Here is a 25126-nt window from a genome sequence, read left to right as displayed (position 1 = left end):
TCTGTAGCAGCTTCACTACTTTTTATATTTGGGGGGGAAGGGAGGAATAGCCTGAAGTCTAGCCCTTTTCTTTTGCCATTATCAAAATGAAATAGGCAGATCTGCCTTGGCTTTGAGCTTTGAACTCCCCTTCCATCACATGCGACATTGGCTAAAAATGCATAAAATCGAAATAAAACATTTCAGTTCCATTTGCACTAAATGTGTCAGTCAAAAGAAAGGACACGCGGGGGGGAAGGCTGTTTGGTTGTTTGATTATAGGTGGGTTTCTCGCTACAAATTTCAGTTTTCTGGTTATTTCAATCACCAGTGGGTGACGGACCACTAGTGACTGCATCCCCATGCCCCACTGGTGATCAGAGGCCTGAGGGCACGACGCCGAGGGACAACAGTCTCCTCCAGGCTCCGCTACAGACTTGCCATGTGACTCCGGGCAAGTCACTTACTCTCTCCCGACCTCCTCTTAAGGGAAAAGCCAATGGGATCTAACATAGATGACTCACTTTCATAACGTTTTTGTCCATTTTGTCTTAGAGAAGCTGACAGACAGTTGTATCCCTGTAATAAAACTATATGAGAGTTTAAAACAAATAAATAGTGAAACTCATGCACTGTTCCATTTTATAGGGTTTTTAAGTCATTTCCATAAAAACCTAACTACATTCCTACAGTAACCTACAGAATTTCATAGGGATGAAATCCATAAGACTTTTTCAGAAGGACGAGCTTTCCCATATGTCAAATGGGCCTAATTTATTATCATTCATTAATTTATATCAACTGGGCATTTCAGAGAAAACAGAGAACAGGATCCCACCCCGTTATTCCAACTTTCCCCAAGTTAGTAGACTCCCACTCTTGGAGTAGTCCCATTAGGGTCTATTGGTAAAACTGGTGCTATTCAGCAACTTTAAATGAACAATTAGACCAGCCAGAGGGGACAGAAGTCAACTGGTATCAGCAGCTGAGTAGGAGAGAGGGATTGGGAAATGCTAGGTCAGACGTGGACATCAGACCAGAAGTGATGACTCAGAAGTAGCGGGAATCTCACTTCACAATGCTATGCTTGTAGCTCCTCTAAAAAAAACCCTGTAGGGTCTGAAGAAAAGGCAAAGGGTTTTGCTGGGATTTGACAAGACTCACAAACTCAGCAGCAGGACTTTCAAAGGTGCAATACAGGCAGTAGAGCTAGAGCAAGGAGGAACCGTGGGCGCAGGCTGAGGAAGGGGGGCACAAAGCACAACTTCTCTAAAAGGCTGTTTACAAAAGACACTGCAACAGGTTCCCCCACACAGGCCTTTTATTTATAGATCTGGAGTAGAAGAGAATGCAATAAATGCATGGCATGCAGCGAAACAATGGGGGGAAGGGTCTTTTATACTAACAAAAGTGGGTTTGGACAAAGAAAAAAGCCCTGCAGAACTGATGGTGGCAGATGGCATAATCTTCACCATGCTCCCTTTCAATTGCGGGAAAATATAGTAAAGCAATTTAATGAAAACGCTTAAATAAGCAAACGGCGCAGTTAATTGAACCCATATGTATTAGGACGGAAATCTAAAGTATACTGATTCATTAAGTTTTATATAACTGTAAACTTCCAGAACCTAGGAAAGAATAAGAAGCCATGATGAAGTGCCAACTAGAAGGAGACCGTCTCCCAAACTCCCTTCAATCTGTTTTGTTTTGACAAGAACAAGTGGTTTTAACAAGTACCCCATAAATCACAAGCGTACACCAAAGCCGGGACTCCCCCAGGTACTGGGGTCTGCTGGGGACTTTTCTTTTTTCCCCCAAGAAACAGTAACTTGCAAGAAAACAAGCACAAAAGTCCAGGCCCTGAGGCCTTTACTGGTTTGGGGTTTTTTTATTCAATCAGGGACTTCACAAGGACATGCTTGACCTGTGCCTGCATTTGGTTTTGTTGGAGTTTTGGTCTATTATGCTCGTTTTGTGGCCCCGGTAGCAGTAGATCTTCTCTGAGTGCAGGTATTTTCCAGTGCCTGCCACCGTCTATCTACATCTCTCCAGGTCAAGGCATGCTCAAAATGGATATGCAAACCAAACTGCAGCACTGGAAACGGGAGGGAAGATGTCCTGTAAAACCAAGCTGCTTCCATTCGGTTAGTACCTCCATCCTCTCTCTACCCAAGAAAGGATCCCAAGCTAAACCTGAAGGGGAAAGCAAGCCTGACAAAATCCCCCCTCATTTCAATGGGGCTGGGATTTCAACCCCAGTCAGAATCATTGAACTTCAGACACTCGTGGTCCTGGCTCCCCTGTCTGCAGCTGGGGCCCAGATCTACCTTTGGCTTCCCCAGTTCATGAACTCCTCTCAGCTCCAGATCTACCTTTGGCTTCCCCAGTTCATGAACTCTCAGCTCCTTGCTCATGACCTGTGCTACATGAAGCTATTCTCAAATCCAACTCCTCCAAAAATGCCACACCTAAGAAAACAGTTGATCCCTGCCCATGGAAAATACAGAGGGTGGAAATGAAGGACTTTCTTGGATAGTTTATGGGCCTTGTCAAGCCTGGATTGGAGCACCTTCAATTCCCATTAACTTGAGGCTGAGTTGTGGGGAGCCAGTGCCCTGGCAGGACATGCTCAGAGTTACCAGGTGGAGGACATCTAAAAGGGCTTTGTAGGATAGAAAGGGCAATGCCCAATAATACAGGAGGTTACCTCAGCTTTTTCCATGTATGTTCTTCCGGTGAGGGGCATGACTGCCAGGTGACGGGACGCACCGTGGAGCCAGACTCCCACTTTAGAAACTGCCTAGACTCAGTGCAGAGCTCCAGCTGAGGGACAAGGGGCACTTGGGGGACCTGCTAGCTCAAGCCCATCTTCTATGCTTCCTCTTCTTGCAGCAAAATGTTTTATAAAGGATGCTGTTAGCTGTGGAAAGTGCTCTCTCCTAACATGCCTGTGCCTGATGCCCCCAACACAGGTGATGCCCTGTTGAAAAGAAGAAACACAATAAAGGAACATTTTCCCCATGGACCAACAAGTAAAATATTATGGAAAACTAGATTTATAACAATAGAGAGACAGACAACTAGTAACCTGTTCTGATCCTAAAATCAACGTATAATCAAGCAGCAAAAGACTAATGAGAGCTGCAGGATCCCCGCTTGGTTAAAAGTGTGATCTTTACATTCATTTTCATTCCTTACATGTTAAAATTATGGAGATTCAGGAAAAGCAATCATTAAAGATGTGTGTTGCTTATCCAAAGAGACCCCAGTAAGGAAGGAGAGACACCATTTCATTTATTCTACTAGATGGCAACTACAACTAAAAATACGTTAAGGTGTCCGAGGAGAAGTGAAATGTTGGCCCAGATTCAACCAAGCACTTAGGCATATGCTTGGATATTAGGATATACTTAAGATCATCTTTACTCAGCAAGAAGTGTGTTAATGCTCTATTGAACTCAGTGCTAAGTACATGCTTAAAGTTAAGTGTCAGCTTAAGTGCCCTGGCTGTTGTTTATTCCTAACAATTGGTGTGCTCTGGAATAGCCGGATTGAGTTTAAACTTCATATATCTATTTTCGCTTGTAAATAGTATCCATGGCATTATGTACATCATTGAATGATCTTGCAAAATCCACAATTAATGCATCCCAGTAGCCTACAACTCATGCATGTTTCTCGAAACATCTGGTCAGTAGGGGACTTGTGTGGCATGCGTGCACATGTTACACGTCCAATATTATGCTTTTCTCTTAAGAATGCTTTAGAAAAAATAATAAGATCACAAAACAATACAGATTGACTCAACATAATCCCTAATTCTCTTAAGAAACATGCACTTGCTGTGTCCAAAAAGGTTACTTGATGCAAGATTACCTAGCTTAAAACCCCATCAGGAGGTGGAAGGGACAGCCAGCTGAAATGGAGATAATCTCCCATTTCCATGTGTAAAATTACTGTAAATACCACTACCAAATGGAGTAAACCACAATGGAAAAGATACCACTCATTACAATTAGCCACGTATGTGCCTCCAAAAGGCCACCAGTACATTATAAAAGACAGCAGTGAGGGTAAAGTGTCCCTGCCTGTCTTTTCCATGACACTTTACATAAATGAATGATATTTTTTATTTTCCTTTTGGCTCGCTGAAGTGGCTTGCCCTGTTTGCTTACAGTTATCCTGTCCCTGTCTGAGTCTGCCGATCTATGAGGGCAAACTTCTACATCTGCAGACTTTCCTCAGGCAAGCTCCCAATTAGCACCTATTATTATTCAGCATCATTACACAGCTTTGCCCTGGTTTGGGGGGGCAGAAGATACCCAGTTCTGCACCTTCATCTTGCTCTGACTCAGCCGTGCAGTTTCTCTACAGCATTAAAAGCGTGCTGGAGATGTCATTCAGGAGGGAAAGAGCGAGCTACGGCTGAATTCCTCCAGGTGAGTCCTCAGCAGGGTTTGACCAGTAAATATTTAACAAGGAGAACTCCCTATCCTTTCCTGGTATGTATTAAACTCATACATTTATTTTAACAAGGGAAACAGTTTCCCTGAGCTCCAGCTCAGTTTGAGCCCTGGATGCCTCCAAAAGACTAAGTGAAGGGGGCTTCTGGGGGACTGGAATTCACTGGGAAAAATAAGAGGTGACTGTGAGCCCTGAACTGAGAGTCTGGTTTAGGCTCCTCTCACCCTTCCTTTCAAGGCTCTACATGACCCTGCCTTGGCTTGTATCCGAGTACTGGCTTTCTTGTACCCTCTCAAAACCAGCTCTGCTACCCCGAGCGCGCCATTCATCTCCTCGCCTTTTACTGTGTCATCCCCGACAGCCAGGTGAGTCTCTTGTCCTGCAGGCCAAACAACCTCCATCACCTCCTCCAGACTCAGTCCTTTCAACCATCTTTCACCACAAGCTCCTATCATGGTCTCTCTCCCCCTGCTCTGGAAGTTGGACATGGTTTGCAAAGGAAACAACCTAATCCAGAAGAGCCATCAGAGGTAACCCATGTTCTTGCAATGCTCGCCCCGTATTGCCACTGTCCATCCCCAACATCTGCTTCTGGAGAGGTTGATCTGCAGGATCCCCTGGGCAAGGTTTGTATTTTGCTGTTTGTCTATAAAGTACCAAGGCCCCGGTGATGGTGACTATATGAATAAAACAACTGTCTCCCTTACCCAGGGACACAGATGATGCTGGGACCTTTGTTCATGCAGATTCCCCTCTCCTGTACCACACTGCATGCTGTTGAGGAGGTTCTGCATCAGGGATGGCTAAGGTCAACATGAAAAGCACCCCACTTCAGCTGAACACAAACATGCTTTAAGGCTCAAGAAACATACGGCTGAGGTGAGCACTGAACTCCCCATGCTAATGTCCTGCTCCGCAGACACTCCTGAAAACATCAGAAACCAATTTCCTCCAGGTCACTCCTAAGCCTTCTCCCAATCCAGTGCCATCTTCCTTCCCAGGCAAGACCCGCTCCCATGTACTCCTGCCTTCCTTACCCACTCCTCCCGTCATCCCTAGTGTAGCTCCAATGACTTTACAATCTCACACCCATTTATTGCAATGGGAATAGCAGTCAACATATATGCAATGAAGTCTGTAACAGCAAAGGCATCCAAAGCCCACTGCTCATGCACCTGCTTCTGCAGTAGCTGGCACTGTCCACTCTCAGAGAAAGGCTCCCTTACTAAACCATTTTAACAGGAGTTAAGCTCCTGTGAGGTTTGACTAGGCACCAGCCAGCCTCCTTGGGTACCAAAATACCCTTAAGGTCAAGCCTAGCTGCTGACTGGGATGACAGACACCTGTCTGTCTCAGTTATTCACCTGCACTGAGGCTCAGCTGTCCCACTCTCTCCACTGAGGAGAATGGTGCCTGCCTATCCAGCTGTATAAGACATCAGCTGCCATTGCTACGGCAGTGATGAACCTGATCCTGCAGCATTATTAATAAACAGGCACATTCCTACCTCCAGAATCAGCTTCACACATTTGCCCCAGGCACCCTGCTGCATGGGAAGAGACCCCAATAACAACCCCAGAGAGCACTTGGCCGTGCTTAGCACTCTGCTCCATAGTGATACCCACAGAAAGCTTAGCAGTGAGTGTGTAGCTGATGTGCCGGGACCACTTGTATGCTGATCGTAGTGATTTCACTGCTCCCCTGCTGCCGCCGCTCACTTTTTTTTCCCTTGTCTAATCCTCAGATGCAAACTCTGGGAACAGAAGCCGTTCTGTTTTAAATGTACATACAGCACCTAGCGCAATGGAGCTAGGACCTTCCAGGCGCTAGAGTAATACAGGTAATGCTGGTCTCACCTTGTTGGCTCCCCTCACCTGACAACCATCCCAGCTGAGAACAAACAATTCAAGGGTTTCAATTTGGCACAAACACTCCCCAGAAGAATCTGTTCCCCTGAGTCCTTTCAGCTCAGCTTTTGTTCTGTAGCACCCCCCAAACGCTGTCCTGCGGTCCACTTGGGTCTAGCTTTCAAGAGCCATCTGCAGAGGGGGTGATCTGGATGCTCAGCCAGACAAACACCTCTGCAAGATGCAGCTCTGCCTCTATAACAAAGGCCCCTGGCTGCGTTTAATGGCTCACTGGACACGTTACCGTGGCCTTGGGTTCACCCACTCCACCTGCTGCTGCCCATTTATTGTGCAGCTGCTTTTACAGCCTGTGGATCAGCATCACTGGGAGCAGATTAACTGACTCCCACCTTGTAAGTGTTTCCCACTGCCAGGCCTCTGGCTTTCACCCAGCAGGTTGCTGTTTAATTTTCTGCCACCTCTGCTTATTTCCCTCCATGCTCCAGCCAGGCGCTGACTCCGGGTCACATCCGCTCCCAGATCCACCCTGGAGCTTAGGGCGAACAGCCATTGCCTGAGCCTTCCTAGGCAGGTCCCGGTGACATCTCCAAAGGGTCGAGCCAGAAATACAGGCTGGAAGAGTCTCTCTATCTCGCTAATGCTTTTCAGACTGGCCCTCAAGGAAATCAGCATCTTTTTAACCAGCTCCCAATGTTGCCTTGGCCATTAAAAGCCATGCCACGATCGCCGAACCTCCAGTCAGACTCATGGGCAGGTCTGCACAACTCTGGAGTCTCCTTCTGTGGGAGCCGTTGGGTAGGACCTGGGCTCCACGACCCAAAAGTCTCGGAGAGACTTTCCCCACCCAGCTTGGCTCAGGGTCCCAGGGGCAGCCAGGGGACAACAGTCAGTGTCCCCAGAACTGAAGCATGCATTTGTGAAGCAAACTGGATTCTCACTGCACAGAAAGACATCTCTGTTACCGCCAAATGTTTCCTACTCTGTAATACATATCGCAATACATATCACAACTGCATTTGGCACTGTCCCTCTCCTGGGCAAGATGTTGCTCCCTGCCACACTGGCCTCTGGAGTAGACCAGCTTAGCAGAACTCTGGCCCAGCCCTGCTGGGATATAGCAATTTTCTGAGACTAGAAAAGTGTCTGTGAGCAAGCAGGAAGTCACCGGACTTCATCCCCAGAGGTCCCTTCCCTGCCGCACCACCACCACTCTGATCGCCTAGCCACCTAACCATTCCTACCATCCCCTTCTCTTTGCACTGTGGGATGATTTTTCTCTCAAGCCCAGCACCCAAGAAACAGGGCAGTGCTTGCCTGAAAGGTGACCTATAAACATTCCCTTCTCCAAGCCCGGTGTTTTGCCCAGTGATATTTTTGCAGCATTTCACAAACTTCCATCTGAATGGGAACTCAGAGAAACATGGAACATTTGCAAATACTTTTCCATGCCCCCCCTCATCACCCCGCTCCTAAAACAGCTGACAATCAGTTCCTCTTGCGTCCACCTGTCGCAGAGTTCTCCAGGATGATGCATTTCTCCACATCACTAGGAAAATCCTTTCCACTTCATTTATTGGTGGTTGTGATCCCAACTGATCTTGTACAGGAAGTTTCCAAAGGCTTTAGCATTTACTTCTTTGTAGTGTTTAAGCAAAGATTCACAGGACCCAACTTTCAGGTGCCAAATTTTGGATGCAAAATAGAAGGCTGGGTTTTAAAATCAAACACACAGAGGAAAAACAATTCCACCCCCAATGAGCTAAGTCAATAAAACTCCTCCTGAAATCACTGCCTATTACTATGGGCAGAAGTGGGAATAGATTCTGTTGCTGGTTGCATTGATTTTAAGGTGGGTTTTTAACCTCGCTTCATAGCAATAACGCAGCTTTGTAACAACCCAGCTCTCCAAAGGACTGTTGCATGCTGCGTGGCGTGGAGCAGAGACTCAGGCTGTGGAACTTGTTGCTGTCCCTAGAGCAAAGAAAAAGGTGATTGTCTGCAAAGCTTTTGCATTAAAAAAAATCACCACTTGTTAACCTGATTATCAGATCTCAGGACTCTAGGATTGGGTCTCCTCACATGCTGGCTTTACATCTGGATAATATAACTTTACTCGGGCTTGGTGAGGCCACAGCTGGAGGACTGCGTCCAGTTCTGGGCTTCACACTTTAGAAAAGAAATGGAGAAGCTTGAGAGAGTCCAGAGGAGAGCGACGTGTATGATTAGAGGTCAGGAGAACAGGCTTTATGAGGAAAGGCTGAGAGGCATGGGACTGTTCAGCCTGGAGAAGCGCAGGCTCAGGGGGGACTTGGTGGCAGCCTATATCAGGGGTGTGCACTGGGAGAACATCTGTTCACCCGACACCCCAAGGGAAGACGAGGTCTAATGGTCACAAACTGCTAGAAGACCATTTTAGACTGGACATTAGAAAAAACTACTTTACCGTCTGAGTCTCCAGAGCCTGGGATAGACTCCCCACAGAAGTGATGCAAGCACCTACTCTGGGTACCTTTAAGAACTGCTTGGATGCTTGTCTTGCTGGGATCATCTGACCCCAGCTGACTTCCTGCCCCTGGGGCGGGGGGATGGACCGGATGAGCACGCAAGGTCCCTTCCAGCCCTGATGTCTAGGAAATCTATGAAAACTGCATCAAGTGGAATTACTCCTGGTTCACCTGCAACCCGTCATACACATACACACATACATTTGTTGGTTTTTTAATCTCCTTCCAACTTGCCTCTGCAGGCCTTGTCAATGAGTGAATTTTCCTACTGAGGTTTCTTCCCTCTTCATGTTAATTATAGCTGAAGTTGTCAGTAAAACTGTCAGAAAGAAAACGGTTCAAGGTCACAGGATGGTGACCTTGAAAGTACTCTGTTCTTAGTTTTAGCTCGACTGCTGCATCTCACTAAGGGCTACAGCCTGCGCTGGAATGGAGGCTGGACTAGATGATCCAACAGGTCTTTGCAACGTCAAATTTCTGTGCTAGATTTGGTGTCACTTGCCTCATCGTCCAGGCAAATCCCACCAGGATCTGGGCTCCTTGCCACTTAAATGTCACCTGAATGAATCTCCAGGTAGGTCCTTATGATGACTGGCTAGATGAACTGTCTACATCTGCTGTTAGTCATCCTATAATGGTTCGTGGTCAGCAACCACATGCTCACCAAACTGCATTCCTTGGTAAATAGGCTGTTTAATTCTTTCATCTTCCATCTCAATGACATGCCCATAAAAAAACAATGGCCAGAAGCAAACCAGGGCTACTGAGGATAATTGCTGGGTTTTGCTGCAAATGCCTATTATTATCTTGCCCAGCCATTTAAGATGGAGCCACTGATGCAGAGAGTGGAAGTAAACACTTCAAACTACTTTCTCCGCAGCCACTATCACATGATAAAGTTGTCATAAACCGTGGTGCTGCACACCCATCACTTTCTGGAAGACTTGGTATCGGGATATCTCCAGAGGCCGCTAAAGAGCCCGAAACATGGCATCCCTTCAGAGATATGTTTTCATGACCTCTTTATTCTCCCAAGTCAACTTTTCTTAAATGTTGACTTCCAGCTATTGCAAGTTTGGAGGTTTTTTGTTTCAATTTAGGAGATCAGATTAGCAGCCTCTTTCTTCAAATTGGATCCACTAAGAAGGTTGGTCACCCAGTAGCATGGTTTTATTTTTCTTTATCATCTGGGGTGAAAGGTGTAGCTTGAAGAGTAGACGGAAACAGTATTTCAGTTTGTATGTGTTTATGGCAACTGTAACATCAGCGCTTTGCGTTGTGCCATGCGGTGTTGTGGTTTCCGTGGATCCGATTCTACGTGCAGAGAGGTGTGGGGACTATTCTCATCAGAGCTATAAGAACATGCAAGCTTCAAGGGAAACCTTCAAAGCATCCACAACTTGTGCTGGTGTTCAGCAGGGATCAGCTCTCATTTTATTCATGTTCTTACAAACACTTGTAGCTCCAGTGTCAGCCTTCAAATGTACCAACCAAACCAGGGCTTGGCAGGATCAGAAGTACTACAAACAATATTGATAGGATGAGGTAGGGAGCTGGTGGGTGCTGACCCCTTCGTTTAGGCCCAAACTAAATGGGAGATGACTTCTTTTTAAAACCTGGCTCCTTGGACTCAGTTCCCAAGCAGCTATTTTGCTTGGCTACTTTTGCATGAGTATCTCACTACCCAGCTGACATGCATAGAAGCAAAACTGAGTCTCTGCGTGCCCAGGTAGGAAATAGTGCACATGCAAAACTCATGGGCCTGTGAAATGGCTCTTGCAGTTGTAGGAGTCACATTGTGGTGTTGAAGTGAATCTGCCCCACAGCAAGCTCCAAGCTTTGCATGTGCGTGCGTGGATAGAGGGAGGTTTGGAGCAGAGCATTGTAGGAAAAGAAGAAAACCCTAGTGGGTTATAGAATAAAATCAGCATCACCTCACTTAGTAACTTAGGAAGTAATTAAGAGCAGTTTTATAGGTAGAAGTCCCCGCTGTGCGATACACTAATAAAACAGCGTTGGAGTCTTCGCATTGAGGTGTGCAAGGATGCTTGTCGCAGGTGGCCAGACACCGCACGGCACGTTAATACCTGCTGAACGTGCTGCTTGGAAGCGCTCGTCCTCATTTCCTCCCCTAGTTAAAAAGTAAGCCAGACATTTGCATAGGCTACGTGCTTATTACCCAAAGCCTGATCCTCTTCTAACATGTGCTGCTATCACCTTCACTTCAGTGGGGCAAGGTCTGATTTACATGAGCATAAACCACAGGATCAGCAGGCCCTCTAAACATGTTGGCCAAGATCTGCAACACGGGCGGGTGATATTGGGCTCTCGTCCAGACATACCTCACAAGGAACCGATTGCCACAGAGTAGGTGCTCAGCACTTACTGCAACTCAGGCGCCACTGCAACCTCGCAGGTTGGGCACCCTGAACCAGAGGCATCTGAAACCACCAGGCAGTTGTGAAAGCTTCAGCAGCAATGGGCAAGCAACATGCTGATGAATGATGCTGCTATATGCCCACAGTGTATAACACAGAGAGCAACGGACTTGACCCTCCCCATTAGATCATCGCTCCCTAAAAATAGAGAGTTGAGGCCGACATTTGGTTCACCAGCCCTGGGTGCTCCAGAATTAGTTTTATGTTCTCAGGACGAGGCCATAATTGTAACATGCCAGCTCAAAGTCTTCATAATAGTCATGCAAAACCTTACATGCTCCCATTGCTATGTAAACAGCAGTGAATTAAAATGATTTTTCCTCGTACTGTTTAAATTCTGCAATGTTTTTCTAAACGGCTGAGCTACAAAGAGAGCGAGAGTCTGCAATGACTGTCTGGAGAAGGGCCATATCTGAAGTGAGCACTTTCTACTTCACTCTCTAGATGGTCACAACTGTGGCTTCAGAGGCTTGGAACGCGCACGGTATTAGGTTAGTGAAGTTCTGCTTTGACCTTCAGTTTGAGTCTGAGACATAAACAGCTTTCACTTAAATTGGGTTTAATGTAACTGGGTTTATAGATGCACAGCTGATTTTCACATTTATCAGAAGGGCTTTATATTTAGCCAGGCAGCACAGTAGAGCAAATCAAAACAAGGACTCCTGTCCTTACACTTGCTCTGCCCCTGACCTGCGGTGTAACCTCAAGCAAGGCCCACGTCCATGCCTGTCTTTACAATGGATCTAGCTCACTTATTTCATAGAACAAACCTGGAACCACCCATGTCCATCCTGGGCTTTGAAGTTGCAAAGCGCTATATGAATGCTAGGTATGGTTTCGCTGCCGAGTAAAATTCATAAGCGTAAGCTGACAGAAAAGGGGTCTCGTTGTCCTCTTCTTCTGCCTGGTTTTACAACGGCATGCCCCCACTGACTTGTCTCAAGCTAGTTTGGATTTACCCCAATCCAAATGGGGTTTCATACACTGACATTTGATAAACATCTGCAGACCGCTCTGCTGAGCACATCCTATTTTTCTATCACTGACCGAGTTTCATCAGGTCAAAACTGGCTGAAAAAGTCTTGCTGGGTGCTAGGGTGAGAAATGGGCCCACGTTTTGGATCCCAGATCTGAACACCAGGGTCAGGACTTTGTTTGGGGTCCCGTTCTAATAAAGAAAAACAAGAATTGCTGAAACCTAGGCAACACTTTGCTAGTCAGGGAAGGGTTTCACAAGGCCAAAGCCATCCTTTGCAGATCTGATCCCATACTCTTAAGTCAGGGGTGGGCAAAATGTGGCCTGCACAAAGCCAGGGGTGGGCACAAAGCCCCCTTGGCTTAGCTTCTGCTCAGGCCTTCTCATGAGGCACGTGCATTGGGTGATGGCTTCTATTTTTCCAGCTATCACTATGCAGAAGGTCATTTGATTGCATTTTGCACCAGGCCTGAATGAAGAGTGCTGAACACACACACTGCCTTTACCCACAGCTGCAATCGGTCTGCAGATCAAAGACATACTTCAAGGCAGCTGTTAACACCTTCCAGAATAATAATACAATGAAAGAGTAGTGGGGATGCAATTTTGCCATCCCCCCCATACAGTCCTTGCCTTTTCCTCTTATGTCCTTGGGCCCAGTCCTGCCACCCTTCCTCACGTGACTAGGTTTGCAGTATCTGGCCCAGCAGCCCTGCAGCATGGGTTGCTGCTCTGCTCCATGCCTACCAAGTGGTTCAGTGGGGTGTGCATTGGAGATGACTTTTTAATACCTGCACGTTGTGGAGTGACCCGATGACGTGTGGAAGGAGCTGCGCGCCTGGTGGTGAGGCTGACAAGGCACCGCGTTCTCCTCGCTCATCACGGGACTGATCGTATGGTAACAGCTGGGGCCTCCGAGCAGCTGCACAGTGAAAAAAATGATTCCAAACAGCACAAAATGGAGAAACTGGGCACAATCCAGCTACTCTTCAGAGCCGGTCTCCTCCCTCTCCAGTCTGACCTTCCTAGAGCAGTGTATTCAAAGTTTGGCCTTTTCCTCCTGCTGCCTAAAGGAGAATGATTCAGAAGCAGCAGCCCTGGCTGGGGCTAGAGGAAGCTCATGGCACAGCTCCGGGAGTCGGAGAGACGACAGTGGTTTTGCTTTGCAGCATCTGCTGGTTGTCTCCGAGAGCCATGCCAGCAGCCGGATGTTAGCAGGGTCTAGACATACCACCAGATGCCCTTCCTCCCACGCCGTACCCCCTGCACTCACTGCTGGCACTTAAGCGGACAAGAGAGCCGCTCCTCAGTCTTGATGCCATCCCAGGGTTCCCCCTAAAGGTTCCCTAACCACTTTTCATCCCCAAAGCCACCCAAAGCAGCCAGAGCGAGTGCCTGGATTTGGCCTACTCTGGTAACAGCTTTTCCCAGGGTCCTTCACAGTCCCAGACATAAGTAGAAGGAACAAGAATGAAAAATGCCGGAGGAGGAAATGTGTTACTGGGACCTCTCTGGAGGTGTGGATCAAAGTCTGGATGAAAACTTGGACTGGTCTCCTTTTAGATGACCTAGATGGCTCCAAGACATCCAGAGGCTGAAAAACAGGGACCTTAGAGCCCAGATCCTGACCCTATCTGTGCCCATGCAAAACTGTACATGGAATGAAGTTGTCTGAAGTGTTTGTCAGACAGGGAGATGCCAAAAGAAGCCCACGGCCAGGTCCACCAAAGACATACAGCCAGGGTGAAGTCTAGACCAGTGGGTCTCATCCTTACCTGGCACACCCTTGCAGAGTGCAAAAACACCTCCCTCCCTCAAGACCGGGCTGAGGCCTTGGCACAGATGCACGGGTAGAAACACTCCAGAAGTGCCTCTGGCTTCCCTGTCGGTCAGTGCGGGGAAGCGGTGTGAAGGTCTGGAGACAGCGGCCATCAGGGGCTGGCGAGAGAGGAGGCTCCCTATGAGGCAACGTCCCCGGTGGAGGGAGCAGGCTGTGCCCGGGGAGCTTGATCGCAGGAGATTGCCGTGGGAATTTGTACGGGGGATGGGCGGGAGGCTGAACTAGGGTACGGATTTGGTCAACTTTGTTTTCAAAGCGCATGATCCCTTTTTCTTTTTCATACCATTTGTTCTCCCTTGTAATGAACCCTCCTGTTTTTCTGTGACTTTACTGAACTGCCTGTGGTAAATCATGATTTCTGGGCACATTAATAACCGGACATACCCATTCAGCAGAGTGGGGGACTGATAAGCTCACAAAAAGCTACGGTGCATCTCTGGGGGCACCCCAACACCCGAGGCTTTGATCACAGGCCTGCTGACATAAAACACTTTATCCCAAGAGCTTATCTGTGTTTCCCCTCCCTGTGGCGTGCGGACGCATATCCATGCAGCATACTCCAACACAAGAAGAGAGAGGCTCAGGCTTGTACGAGCATGGCTGATGGAGCAGCAGGCCAGCCTCCCTTCAACAGATGGCCAGCTGGCTGCCAAGGCCAATACTTGTCTTGCTGCACTGACAGTGGAGCACAGCTGATCAGTGATAAATGCAAAGTATTTGCCAACAAATAGCTCCCATCTATGGTGTCTGCTTTCATGAGGTACCAAATCACAGCTGGAGCTGGCAGCATGTTTTATAGGTTTTACATGCTTTATGGTGTGCATCTTGGGCACTTGGGTACTTATATGATCCCCTAGTACTTTACAATGTCTGAACACCTCACAGGCTTTAATGCATAACACCCCTGTGAAGCATCCTCTCCCATCACAGAGGTGGAAGTGAGACTTAGAGAGTCCCCCTAAGGTCATCCAGGAAGCATATGGCAGAGCGAAGTTCCCCTAAGCCCAAACTGGTGCCGAATCACTGGACCATTCTTCCTTCCTGTAGTACGTGATTGCCTGCATTTCAAAGTCAGACGTTACTGGTATTAAGACCTTAAGGTGATTAGATGGAAACCTTTCAATGCTGCCTTCTTTGTGATATGAGCAATACAATGTGTGCCTTCAGACATCTGGCATCTCCCCATGGTGCAAAGTTTACCACCATTCAGATGAAACCGCCTGAACACAGAAACTCCCCAGCAAGACGCTCACCTGCAGGTCGATGCTGCCCTTGGAGTGAGTCGCTATCATTTTACCTGCACGTGACAGCAGAGATCTCTCTTGCACCCAGCCCACCAACGCGTGCCAGGCTCTGTGGATCTACAGACAAGCAGGCTGCAAGACTGTCCGATAAGCATGGCGGGTTTTCACTTATCACAGTCTGTGCGGTCACCGTGGCAGTAAAGAAAACCAGGGTTACAGGCAATGTGATGCATCACAACCAGGACCAATCCAAAGCCTGTTAAAATCTCTGAGAGTCTTCTCCTAATATCAAGGTGGCTGGATCAGGTCTTTCTGTACCCAGATGCCCCTGTTTCACTGGCATGTGCACCTTGTATCTTTTATCTAGGGATGCAGATTAATTCAAGACGGACAAACCTCCTTTAGCTCCAGGTGATTATTAATAGTCTTAAAAAAACCTCCTAGGGACCATACAAAGTCTGACTCTACCTTCAAACTGAAAACAAAGAGGAGATGAGCGCTTTGAATAAAATCTCAACCATTGACATTTTTCATCTCACTTAATGGTATATCCAGGGTGAGCAGCACAACAATGGAAATTCAGCTTTTAATTACAAGGAACTTAAATAATTATGTTCCAGACACCAAGATATCCATCTGCAGGCTGGCTGAGAAAATGACCATATTTATGGAAGTGTGAACAGCAGGAGCATGCTGAAAGCACGTTTGATAACAGTCTTCCTCCATTTGCTCGGCTACCTTACTGAAATGTAGCCCCTATATATAACAGCCAGAGAAAAGCAGGTTTTGATCTAGTCTTTCTATCAAAATGGTCACCTAATGCGCACTAGAGCCACATATGTTTCCAGCATGTTGTACAAGTTTTAGGAAGCATCCCTCATAAAATATGAAATTATTACAAATGAGAACATGAAATACAAATTTAGTAGTAACTTGTGTCATCGGTTTTTTTCTACTCCTTTTATGAGGAGCTTCTGTTAGCAGTACTGGGCCATACCCGGGCCTTTAAAGTTGAATGATTTTGAAGATCTAATCCAGAATAAAAAACAGAGCAGTGAGGCTGGATCTGAGCTACAGCATCTCTGCCACTTTATCAAATCTTGTCTAAATAATATTCTGAGGCAATTGCAAGAGCATTTTCAATGTTACAAGGATGCCTGACACCACAAGGCCAATAGATACAGTACAAATCACCTATGCAGTCTGCAGGAATACAGCGATTACTATGCTAGCTCAGGTTAAGCAGGCCAGCATCTAGACTGGGACACCAGGGATTTTTGTGAAGAGCAGTGAGAAGGATCGGTCTGGTTATACTGCACTGAAGAAGCAAAGGCGAACCGTCCAGCCAGGGAGAGATCGTTATTAAAAAAAAAAATCATTCTTCCATCTCTGTGAGAAAGTGTCAGTAATTTTTCTTTATGGGAACAGTTTTTCACACAGCCCTAAAGCCTAGAATTAGATACTGTACGCGTCTGGTTCTAATTTATTTTACTACTGAAAGCCATGGAGCAATCCAGAATAGCCGCTCGGTATTACTAAGGACATTTTTCAAGTGGTTCTTCAAGTAACGTTATACACCTATTGACTACATATAATCATAAAGTGCTTCACAGCTATAATATAAAAATTATACATGATTCACAAAACTCAGCACCAAACATTAGATCTTTTTGGGGAGAGTCAATCCACAAAACTGTCTCCAAATACTTCAACAGCTGAAGAATTTTCCAGTCACCAGTGCTGGGTGTGTTTTTTTGCTGCTTCTCAAGCAGTTTGGCCAACAGCAAATACGATGTTGGCATCATATCTGATGCCGCTTCTACACTCTAGAGATCATATCCTGCCTATTCCCTGAAATTAGAGAACAAGGAGCAGAGACATAGGAAGGTACAGTGCCCCACAAAGGTGCATTTAGCAGATCAGCCATATTAAATTTCCTAGTCAAAGGTATTCACCTCCATTCAGATCTCTGCTGGGGAATACAACGTAAGTGGAATAAAATCGACATTAGCCAATATCCCCTGCAACGAGGTTGTGGCCCCTCTGAAACCAATGGCTTATGTCACTGATTAATGCTCTGAATTTTTGCACAAAGATATTTGGTGTCCCTGAAGCTGTTCAGCTAATCATGTGTGCAGTGCCCAAAAAATTGGTAAGTGTATAAACCTAACTATGGACTCAAGGCCCTGGGCTGTGGGCAGTACAAGGGAGGGCGATATAACTAGCTCCAGGATCACAATCCTTTGCAGTGGAACTGTGTGCAGCAGTTGGGGCACAAACAGTACAAGTTAGAAACTCTTAAGCCCGTTCCTAGCTCGCTCAGACTGACTGAGCAGCCCTACAATGATTAGAAATTAGCTGATGTTGATTAACTGCTTCCATGTGATTTGCTTAATCCTCTGCCTGTGCAACCCAGTGGCTGAAATGCCAGATGGATGCCGAAGTCCCCACCATTGCCAGCATCACAAAGGTGGGAGACCTCAAAAGAAACAGAAAACAGAAAAACCCAGTTTCCCCAATCCATTAGCTTGCCCGCTGATAGAAACTATGAAGTTATCAGACTGAAAGTGAATTTGTTCTGAGTTATTTTAATCAATGCTTTTTTTTTTCCAATAGTGACAAGTCACATTTGCTGCACTACCCCAGTCAGCTTTCCTTCTGGTTCTCAGGAGGGGCCTCAGATGTTTCTTTCATGTCTACCAACATCGTGTTCAACGTGTTAACGAGTTCGTAATAGAGTCCTTGCAGCCTACAACGGGAAGGAGACAGCATAGCGTAAATACCCCGCTACCACCCAGGTATGCCCAAAACGATGAAAGACGTGTATGCAGAGCTCCAGCCTCCCCAAGCAATCTCACTGCTCATTTAACAAGACAAAGAGTGATGAACGTCAGCTATTTTGTATGAGACTGGGTCCCCCTTCTGTGCAGATTTTGCTTTAAGTCATTTGTAGTATTTTTCCCTAAAAAACAAAAATGACAAGGCTCAATGGACCGGCTCAACGCGCTGTTCCACGTACAAGCCACAGTGCTGGAACAGATCCATTCACCCAGCAACGTTCTTAGCACATGACGTACCGGTGCCCGGGAAGACGAATAATAGGACAGGACTAATGAAACCAGACCAGGTCCTTTGGGGAACTGCCCACAAACCAGTTTTCAAAACAATACTAGTAGGACAACGGTCACCGGATCCCCCCGCTTCTGCAGGGCTCCTCCGGTGGTACGTCGAATCTGAGTTGTTGGGTACTTAGAAAGAGCATAAACCCTTTTGGGCGTCACTCTCACAGACCGGGTGAAAACATTGCAGGATTCCTGATCCAGAGTCCTTTAAACAGAGCAAAGACCAAGCCTGGATCAGATACCAGCTCTGCATTACGGTTAAGCAGACTTATGCAAAACTCAGCAGGCTCAGTTCCCTTGGGATTTGTGGGAGCGGGGTTTGCTTTGACATCAGGAAGGGTCACGTTCCCCTTGGACAGGGTTGTAAATGGCCATCATCAGGGATGCTGCTTGGGTTGAGCCACTGCTCCAGGCCACTGTGGCCATTTCTCATGCTGCTGAGTTCCAGATTTGTCCCCCAAAAAACCCCAAACACCTCAAAGTGGCATTCACCTGAAGCTTGGCAGCTTTGCCTGATTTGGGGCTGAAAGAAATAGAACCACTCATAATTTTTTTCTCAAGAGTATAAATCCAAGAAGGCCTATAGACTCCAAATGGAGCCCAGATTTAGAGAACAACTGGGAAATATCCATTTAAGCAGAAGTTGTTATATGTTACTGGGGATGAGGGATGCCCCAGCAATTGGGCCCTGGTCTTGGACTGGGGAGAGCTGGGTGCAATGCCCTTCCCTACTTCAAACACCTGATGTGGCCTCACAAGTCATTTAGCCACTCAGCTAAACCAAGTCACTCCCTCCCCTATCTGTGAAATGGGGATAATAGCATTTCCTTACCTCACAGGGCTGGCGTGAGGATAAGTGCTACAGCCAGGTAGAGAATGGAAAGTCCATTTCAGGAAGATTTGATTTCATTCCAGTTTGGCAACAACACTTCGGAAATTTCCCATATTCGTGCAATGGAATAACTATTCTTCATCCAGCGATATGGGGAGCCTGGTTCTGGGACAGTTTGCCAGATAGCCTGGCTGTCCTGGGTCCAAAGCAATCCAGCTGCTTAGCATCCCAGAGCCAGAGACCCAGGAAGCTGTGAGCTTTGGCGGCTGCAAAGCTGGGAGCCTGGAAGCCCAAACTCCCCATCAGATTCCCTTTCTATAAACTAATACATAGCTGGAGTAAAATCCTGTATTACTATGAGACGGCTCAACCCAACTGTAAGATAGCATTTTCTGTTGAATTTCACAGGCTAGTTGATCTATCCCAGTGGTTCTCAACCTTTTGAGACTCAAGGTATTCCTCAGAAAGTGCCATCCCTTAGCTTTCAGTCATTTTTTGACTACAGAAAAATCACAGAGCAATGCTTCTGCTGCAAAGAATTCAGAAAGGCAGCACCAGAGCACAATGTCTGCAACACCATGGATTCCTATTTGAGATGTCTGGGTTTATCTTCTTAAATATATGTAGGTGTTTGCACACCTTACAGTGTTAATATTGTGTGGCACCCCCTGGCACTCTTAAGAGGACCCCATGACACCCCAGTTGAGAATCACTTGTCTATCCTGGATGAAAATATCCTTTCACCAAACTCGGTCTGAAATGTATATTTTGAACAAGATCTAACATTGAGCAAATGGCAATCAGATTTGTGTTTCAGTGAGAAGACTTCCAAATGTGCAGGGAACCTCAGAGTTCAGTGGGAAAGGAGAAGAAACACCGGAGCCCAACACCAATGCCCAGGCTCCTGGAGTGGTCAGGCTGTCCCAGTGTGCTGTCAAAGGACTAGGATGATTTACACAATACAAGGAAGGTTTGGCCCATTCTTCAAAAGTTTCAACAATCTGCTATTTGGGTTTTGTACATGTACTATGATATAAAAATGATAAGTTAGTTGATTGCTAAATAGATCAAGATCCTGCGGCAGTAAAAGATGACAAACCAGGCGCCACCGCAGCCCACTTTTCTGGTGGATTTCTCTAGGTTTTAGCATTACTTCAACGATGGTTTCTCTTTCTCCTCTCTAATAGATGCCAGGTCCTGAATATTCCCATATTCCACTCTCTCCATCCCTTGGAGAATCCATATTACAATAGCTCTCCCAGGCCTGGAGGGGTAGTGTTGGACCTCAATACAACTAGAGGCTTCTACCATGGGAGGCTGCAGTTCCATGCAGTACACTCCTCCTTATGGTCAACCCTTTGGGGAGAACATGTGCATGTATTTGGCTCTATTGCTCTCTCCTGAGTGGGATGTCAGTGCTTGTCAGATCATTTCACAGTGTGATGGCTGGCTTAGAAAGAGCATGCAAGCCTTTGTGCTACTCACAGCTCAAAGAGATTCTCCCTTTAACCCATATAGTTTTGGAGTGTAAGTGTGCTGAATTCCACTTCTTGCACTCTGAACCAAATGCCACAACACCTGAACATAGTGCTGCTGCTTTGTTGCTACATGTCTGGACCCAAGCTCAAACCCCCAGCACAGCAAGCGCTGTGCTGGCCTCAGTCGGCTCTCTCTTGTAATAGTCTACCACTCAAAAAATGAGCCTGTTTGCATGGGATGGAGAAGCACTCTCATCTAGGGACCTTTCAACCCAGAGAACAAGAAACCTTCAAATGTAAGGAAAGAGTCACTGTTTTCATTAAATGTGACACTTAGCATTAGTTCCATACCAGGAACTTCCAAAATCAATGGACATTAATGCTGACCTATCACAGCTTCTCTGTGCTTTAGCCTATAAACCAACTTGCATGAGATCAAGTGCCTTTAATTGTATTCTTGCAGCCCATATTTTGAGACCAGCAGGGTAGAGCTGATGGGTTGCAGGTGCCCCCAAGGGCTGTCCATCCTTTATATCAAAGAAACAAAACTACCACACTAAGGTACAGTTTGAAGATTTCTACCATTGCAGTCTCTATGTCTGTTTATCACACTTGGACTACCCACCTATATATTGTATCATCCTGAAGATCCAGGGATGTCAAATACAGATCAATAAATGCGATACTGGCACAAAAATCTTCTAAGACCACAGTATCAGAATGCTGTAACGTCTTTTTAAAGTCGTCCACCAATTCACTGAAAGCTTTATACTCGCTGGTTTTCTGGTGTAAAGAGAGATCCCAGGAGAAAACACTGTTAGCGTGGAATAGGTTTTAAGTAGTAACTTTCATTCTTTAGCTATCTCAAAGAGCTTTGTAAAAGATGATGGTTGTGCAGGGACTATGGAGACAGCTGGAACATTCATTAGGCCTCAGCAGTAACTCGCATACAGCCTCCCTCCCTGGTCTCCAGTTTTGCAGACCCATCTTTGCACACCCACACAGCCAATTGCTGTGGCAACTGTAAGTTATTTTGCATGGTTTGGAGGAATGCATGGTTCTGGGAGCACTAACAGAGGGCAAAACTAGAGGAGGGCCTGGAAACTTTTGCTTTATAAACTGTAAAAGAGAATGCTGGCTAGAATGGTAAAGTGGCACTTCATTCAGAAACATCATAGGATATTTAATTAGGATTTGAACGACCACCAGATTCAGACACAAAAGGGACTCCTTTCAGGGCTCTTCCTAAGAGACAATGCCCATAATTGCATAGATATCAACCCTACTAGTAAAGGCAGTGGACACTAAATTGTAAGTCAGCACCAAAAACAGTACTTCAATCAACAAATTCCTGGCTCAAAGGCAAGAGCGCTTCAAACTGAGCCACACAGACCTAATTACTTTTAAATCACAGTTGATAAAAGAGTAAGCGGAAGGGATGAAAGAGAAAGGAGGAACATTATTCCAAACCTTCAGACAGTGTTGATCAAGGTCTTCAAAGAGACCTTGACAAATTGGAGGACTGGACCAAAAGAAAACTCAGGAGGTTCAGTAAGGTCAAGTGCAAAGTCCTGCACTTAGGACAGAAGAATCCCATGCACCGGTACAGGCTGGGGACTGACTGGCTGGGCAGCAGCTCTGCAGAAAAGGACCTGAGGGTTACAGTGGACAATAAGTTGAGTATGAGCCAACTGTGTGCCCTTGTTGAGAAGAAAGCTAACAGCATACTGGGCTGCTTTAGTAAGAGGGTTGCTAGCAGATTGAGGGAAGTGATTATTCCCCTCTATTCAGCACTGGTGCGGCCACATCTGGAGTACTATGTCCAGTTTTGGGTCTCCCACTACAGAAAGGATGTGGACAACTTGGGGAGAGTCCAGTACAAGGCAACAAAAATGGTTCAGGGGCTGGGGCACATGACTTATTAGGAGAGGCTGAGGGAAATGGGCTTATTTAGTCTGCGGAGGGGTTTAATAGCAGCCTTAACTGCAAAGTGGTTATAAGCAGGATGGAGGTAGAGTGTTCTCATGGTGGCGGATGACAGAACAAGGAGCAACAGTTTCAAGTTGCAGCAAAGGAGGTTTAGGTTAGGTATTAGGGAAAAAAAAGTCCCATGACAAGGGTAGTAAAGCACTGGAACAGGTCACTCAGAGAGGTGGTGGAAGCTCCATCCTTGGAGGTTGTTAAGACCCAGGTAGACAAAGCGTTGGCTGGGATGATGTAGTTGGGGCTGGTCCTGCTTTGAGCAGGGGGTTGGACTAGATGTGACCTCCTGAGACCCCTTCCTACCCTCATTTTCTATGATTCTACGAAACATTTATATTTAAGTGGTATTGACTGCACTACATTTCAAATGAGCTTCATAGGAGTCCATTATGAAAATTTGTCAGGTTAAAAAAACTCTAAATCCGTGAAATAGAATTCAAGTCTATCACATTATCGTTAGATATTGCTCAATAACTGAATATTCAATTTGGAAAAGGGCAGCAATCTGCTTAAGGAACTGGAAGAAAGCAGATCTCAAGTCAGTCCTTTTTGGAAGGTGCCCCTGACTACTTTAATAGATTTTGAAATACTTCCCATGGAAGTTAACAGCAAATTCAAAGACATATAGGTTACTGCAGAATATATGTGCTGCACTGAGATGCCTCCATAATACAATGCTGAGTTACATTTAAGAATACAGGGATGCAGACTTTTTACAAAAACCAAAAAAGAGAAATAGAAATCTTTTAGGGAAAGTGTTATTATTCAGAATGTGTCCACTTTTAAACTGTTGTTTGAAATAGAAGATTCGAACTGGAATATGCATCATAAACATGCACGTGCAGACATCATTAATTAGAATCATTCCTATATATAAAATGAAAGAATAGCTCTAATTAAGCAGTGGTCCCCAACAAGAATAGACAACAATACCGAGTAAATAACACCCTGCCAGCGACATCATCTGTTACACTCCTTGTCAACTTCCACTTTAACGTATTAATTTCCAATGGCCACAGGCAACTTTAGAAGGTCTCCAAGGCAACCTGGGGACCTCTGCTATAAGCAATGACGATAAGGAGCCTTAGCTTGGATGACTTCAAAAGGGGAAAAAGCTTGAGATTAGTCTGTATAATTAAAAGAAACATAGCATGCTATGATGCAAGTGATTGCAAAGGAAACTACACCTTACATATGTTCGAAATACTCATGATAACAGGCAAGCTTCTAGAAATGGGATTCTGTGCATCTACCTGCTGGTGCATTAACTTGCTCACTTCTTCTTGTTGTCTCTTTAATATGGCCTGTTTTTTGGCCTGAAGAGCAGCCTGCGTTTCTGCTTTACGCTCCCACTTGTAATTTTGAGTCGAGTCCTATAAAATGAAGGCCAAATGGTTTAAGGGCAGAGGAACACAATGGCACAACTCAAGAGTTTAGTCCAAGACACTTTGTCCTCTATGTCCATTTAAATGCAGCCCATACTGGTAGCAACAAAGCTGTTACTTGTGATGAGTTGGACAGACAGAGCCCAGTAAGATTTTCACCCCAGAGATGGGGCCCTTACTAGCAGTCCCACCAGGGAGGCTGTAGGAATAACACACTGGAGCAACGATGTCTAGCTTAGTATCCTGTCTCCAGCAGTGACTCTGTAACAGATAGTCCCGAAGCAGCTCAAAGCCTTGCTGTGGGCTGGCCCAGATTCAGTCTACACTGCTACATCCAGCTATGACCCAAACCTGCCAACCATCCACACAAAAAGTCCCTTACCTGTCCCCAGAAGCTCTCTTTAGTATCACAGCCCAAGGCTGCCCTTCCTCCTAGCATCCCGCTATGTGCAGCAAGTGTTCACAACTCACCTGCTTGCTGTAGGTCACAAACCTGGGAGTCAGCCAGCACATAACATTTGGCCTTCCTGTCCCCCACTTCTGGTCTCTACTTCTCATAGAGGCAAGTAGTAGGCAGACTGATTCCTTGGAATGACTCTGCTTGATGAACAGCAACTATAAACTATGAAACTATGAAACTTTGCTCTGTGTCTGGCATTCAGCTGCCGTAAGGTAAAGCATGGATGGGATGGATGGCCAAGCCTGGTTCAGAATAGGGTGACCCTTGTGGACATCCCAAATAGCAGTGCAGACCCCACTTGAGGGGCCGCATTGTAAAATGTAACACATAAGTCTTCAGGCAAACCTGCTTTACTCTTCAAAATGGCAGGGGCTGGCAGCTGATTGTACCGAACAGGAGAGTCGTAACAGCTGGGGGAAGGCAGACACCTTCTGGATGGCTCCATCTACCCACGTGTGACAGATCAGGGCCAGAAGTGAAGGGTATTGCATACATGGACAGGACAACTTCCTCACTTTTCCCCTTCTAGGTTTGCTCCCTTCAGCTTTGAGGA

At 46.2% G+C, this 25126-nt stretch overlaps 1 protein-coding gene across 5 annotated transcripts in view; it reads right to left on the bottom strand.

The window, feature by feature from the left end:
• Positions 1 to 937: 937 nt before the first annotated feature.
• Positions 938 to 25126, bottom strand: part of CATSPER3 (cation channel sperm associated 3) — a 43464-nt gene continuing 19275 nt past the window's right edge. For 2 of the 5 annotated variants that reach the window (XM_006262181.4, XM_059712870.1), the window contains exons 7-9: positions 23982 to 24101; positions 21371 to 21528; positions 17886 to 18062 (exon numbers count right to left, since the gene is read on the bottom strand). In XM_006262181.4, coding sequence (XP_006262243.1) covers positions 17960 to 18062; positions 21371 to 21528; positions 23982 to 24101 — 381 coding nt within the window. In that variant the 3' untranslated portion in view covers positions 17886 to 17959. The other 3 variants (XR_009454808.1, XM_019478473.2, XM_019478474.2) reach the window with 3 other exon arrangements.

Source organism: Alligator mississippiensis, chromosome 9 (assembly GCF_030867095.1).
Source record: "Alligator mississippiensis isolate rAllMis1 chromosome 9, rAllMis1, whole genome shotgun sequence".
In the NCBI taxonomy this organism is placed as follows: Eukaryota; Metazoa; Chordata; order Crocodylia; family Alligatoridae; genus Alligator; species Alligator mississippiensis.
Note: the sequence above shows the minus strand (reverse complement) of the source record. Positions and strands in the feature narration are given on the sequence as shown.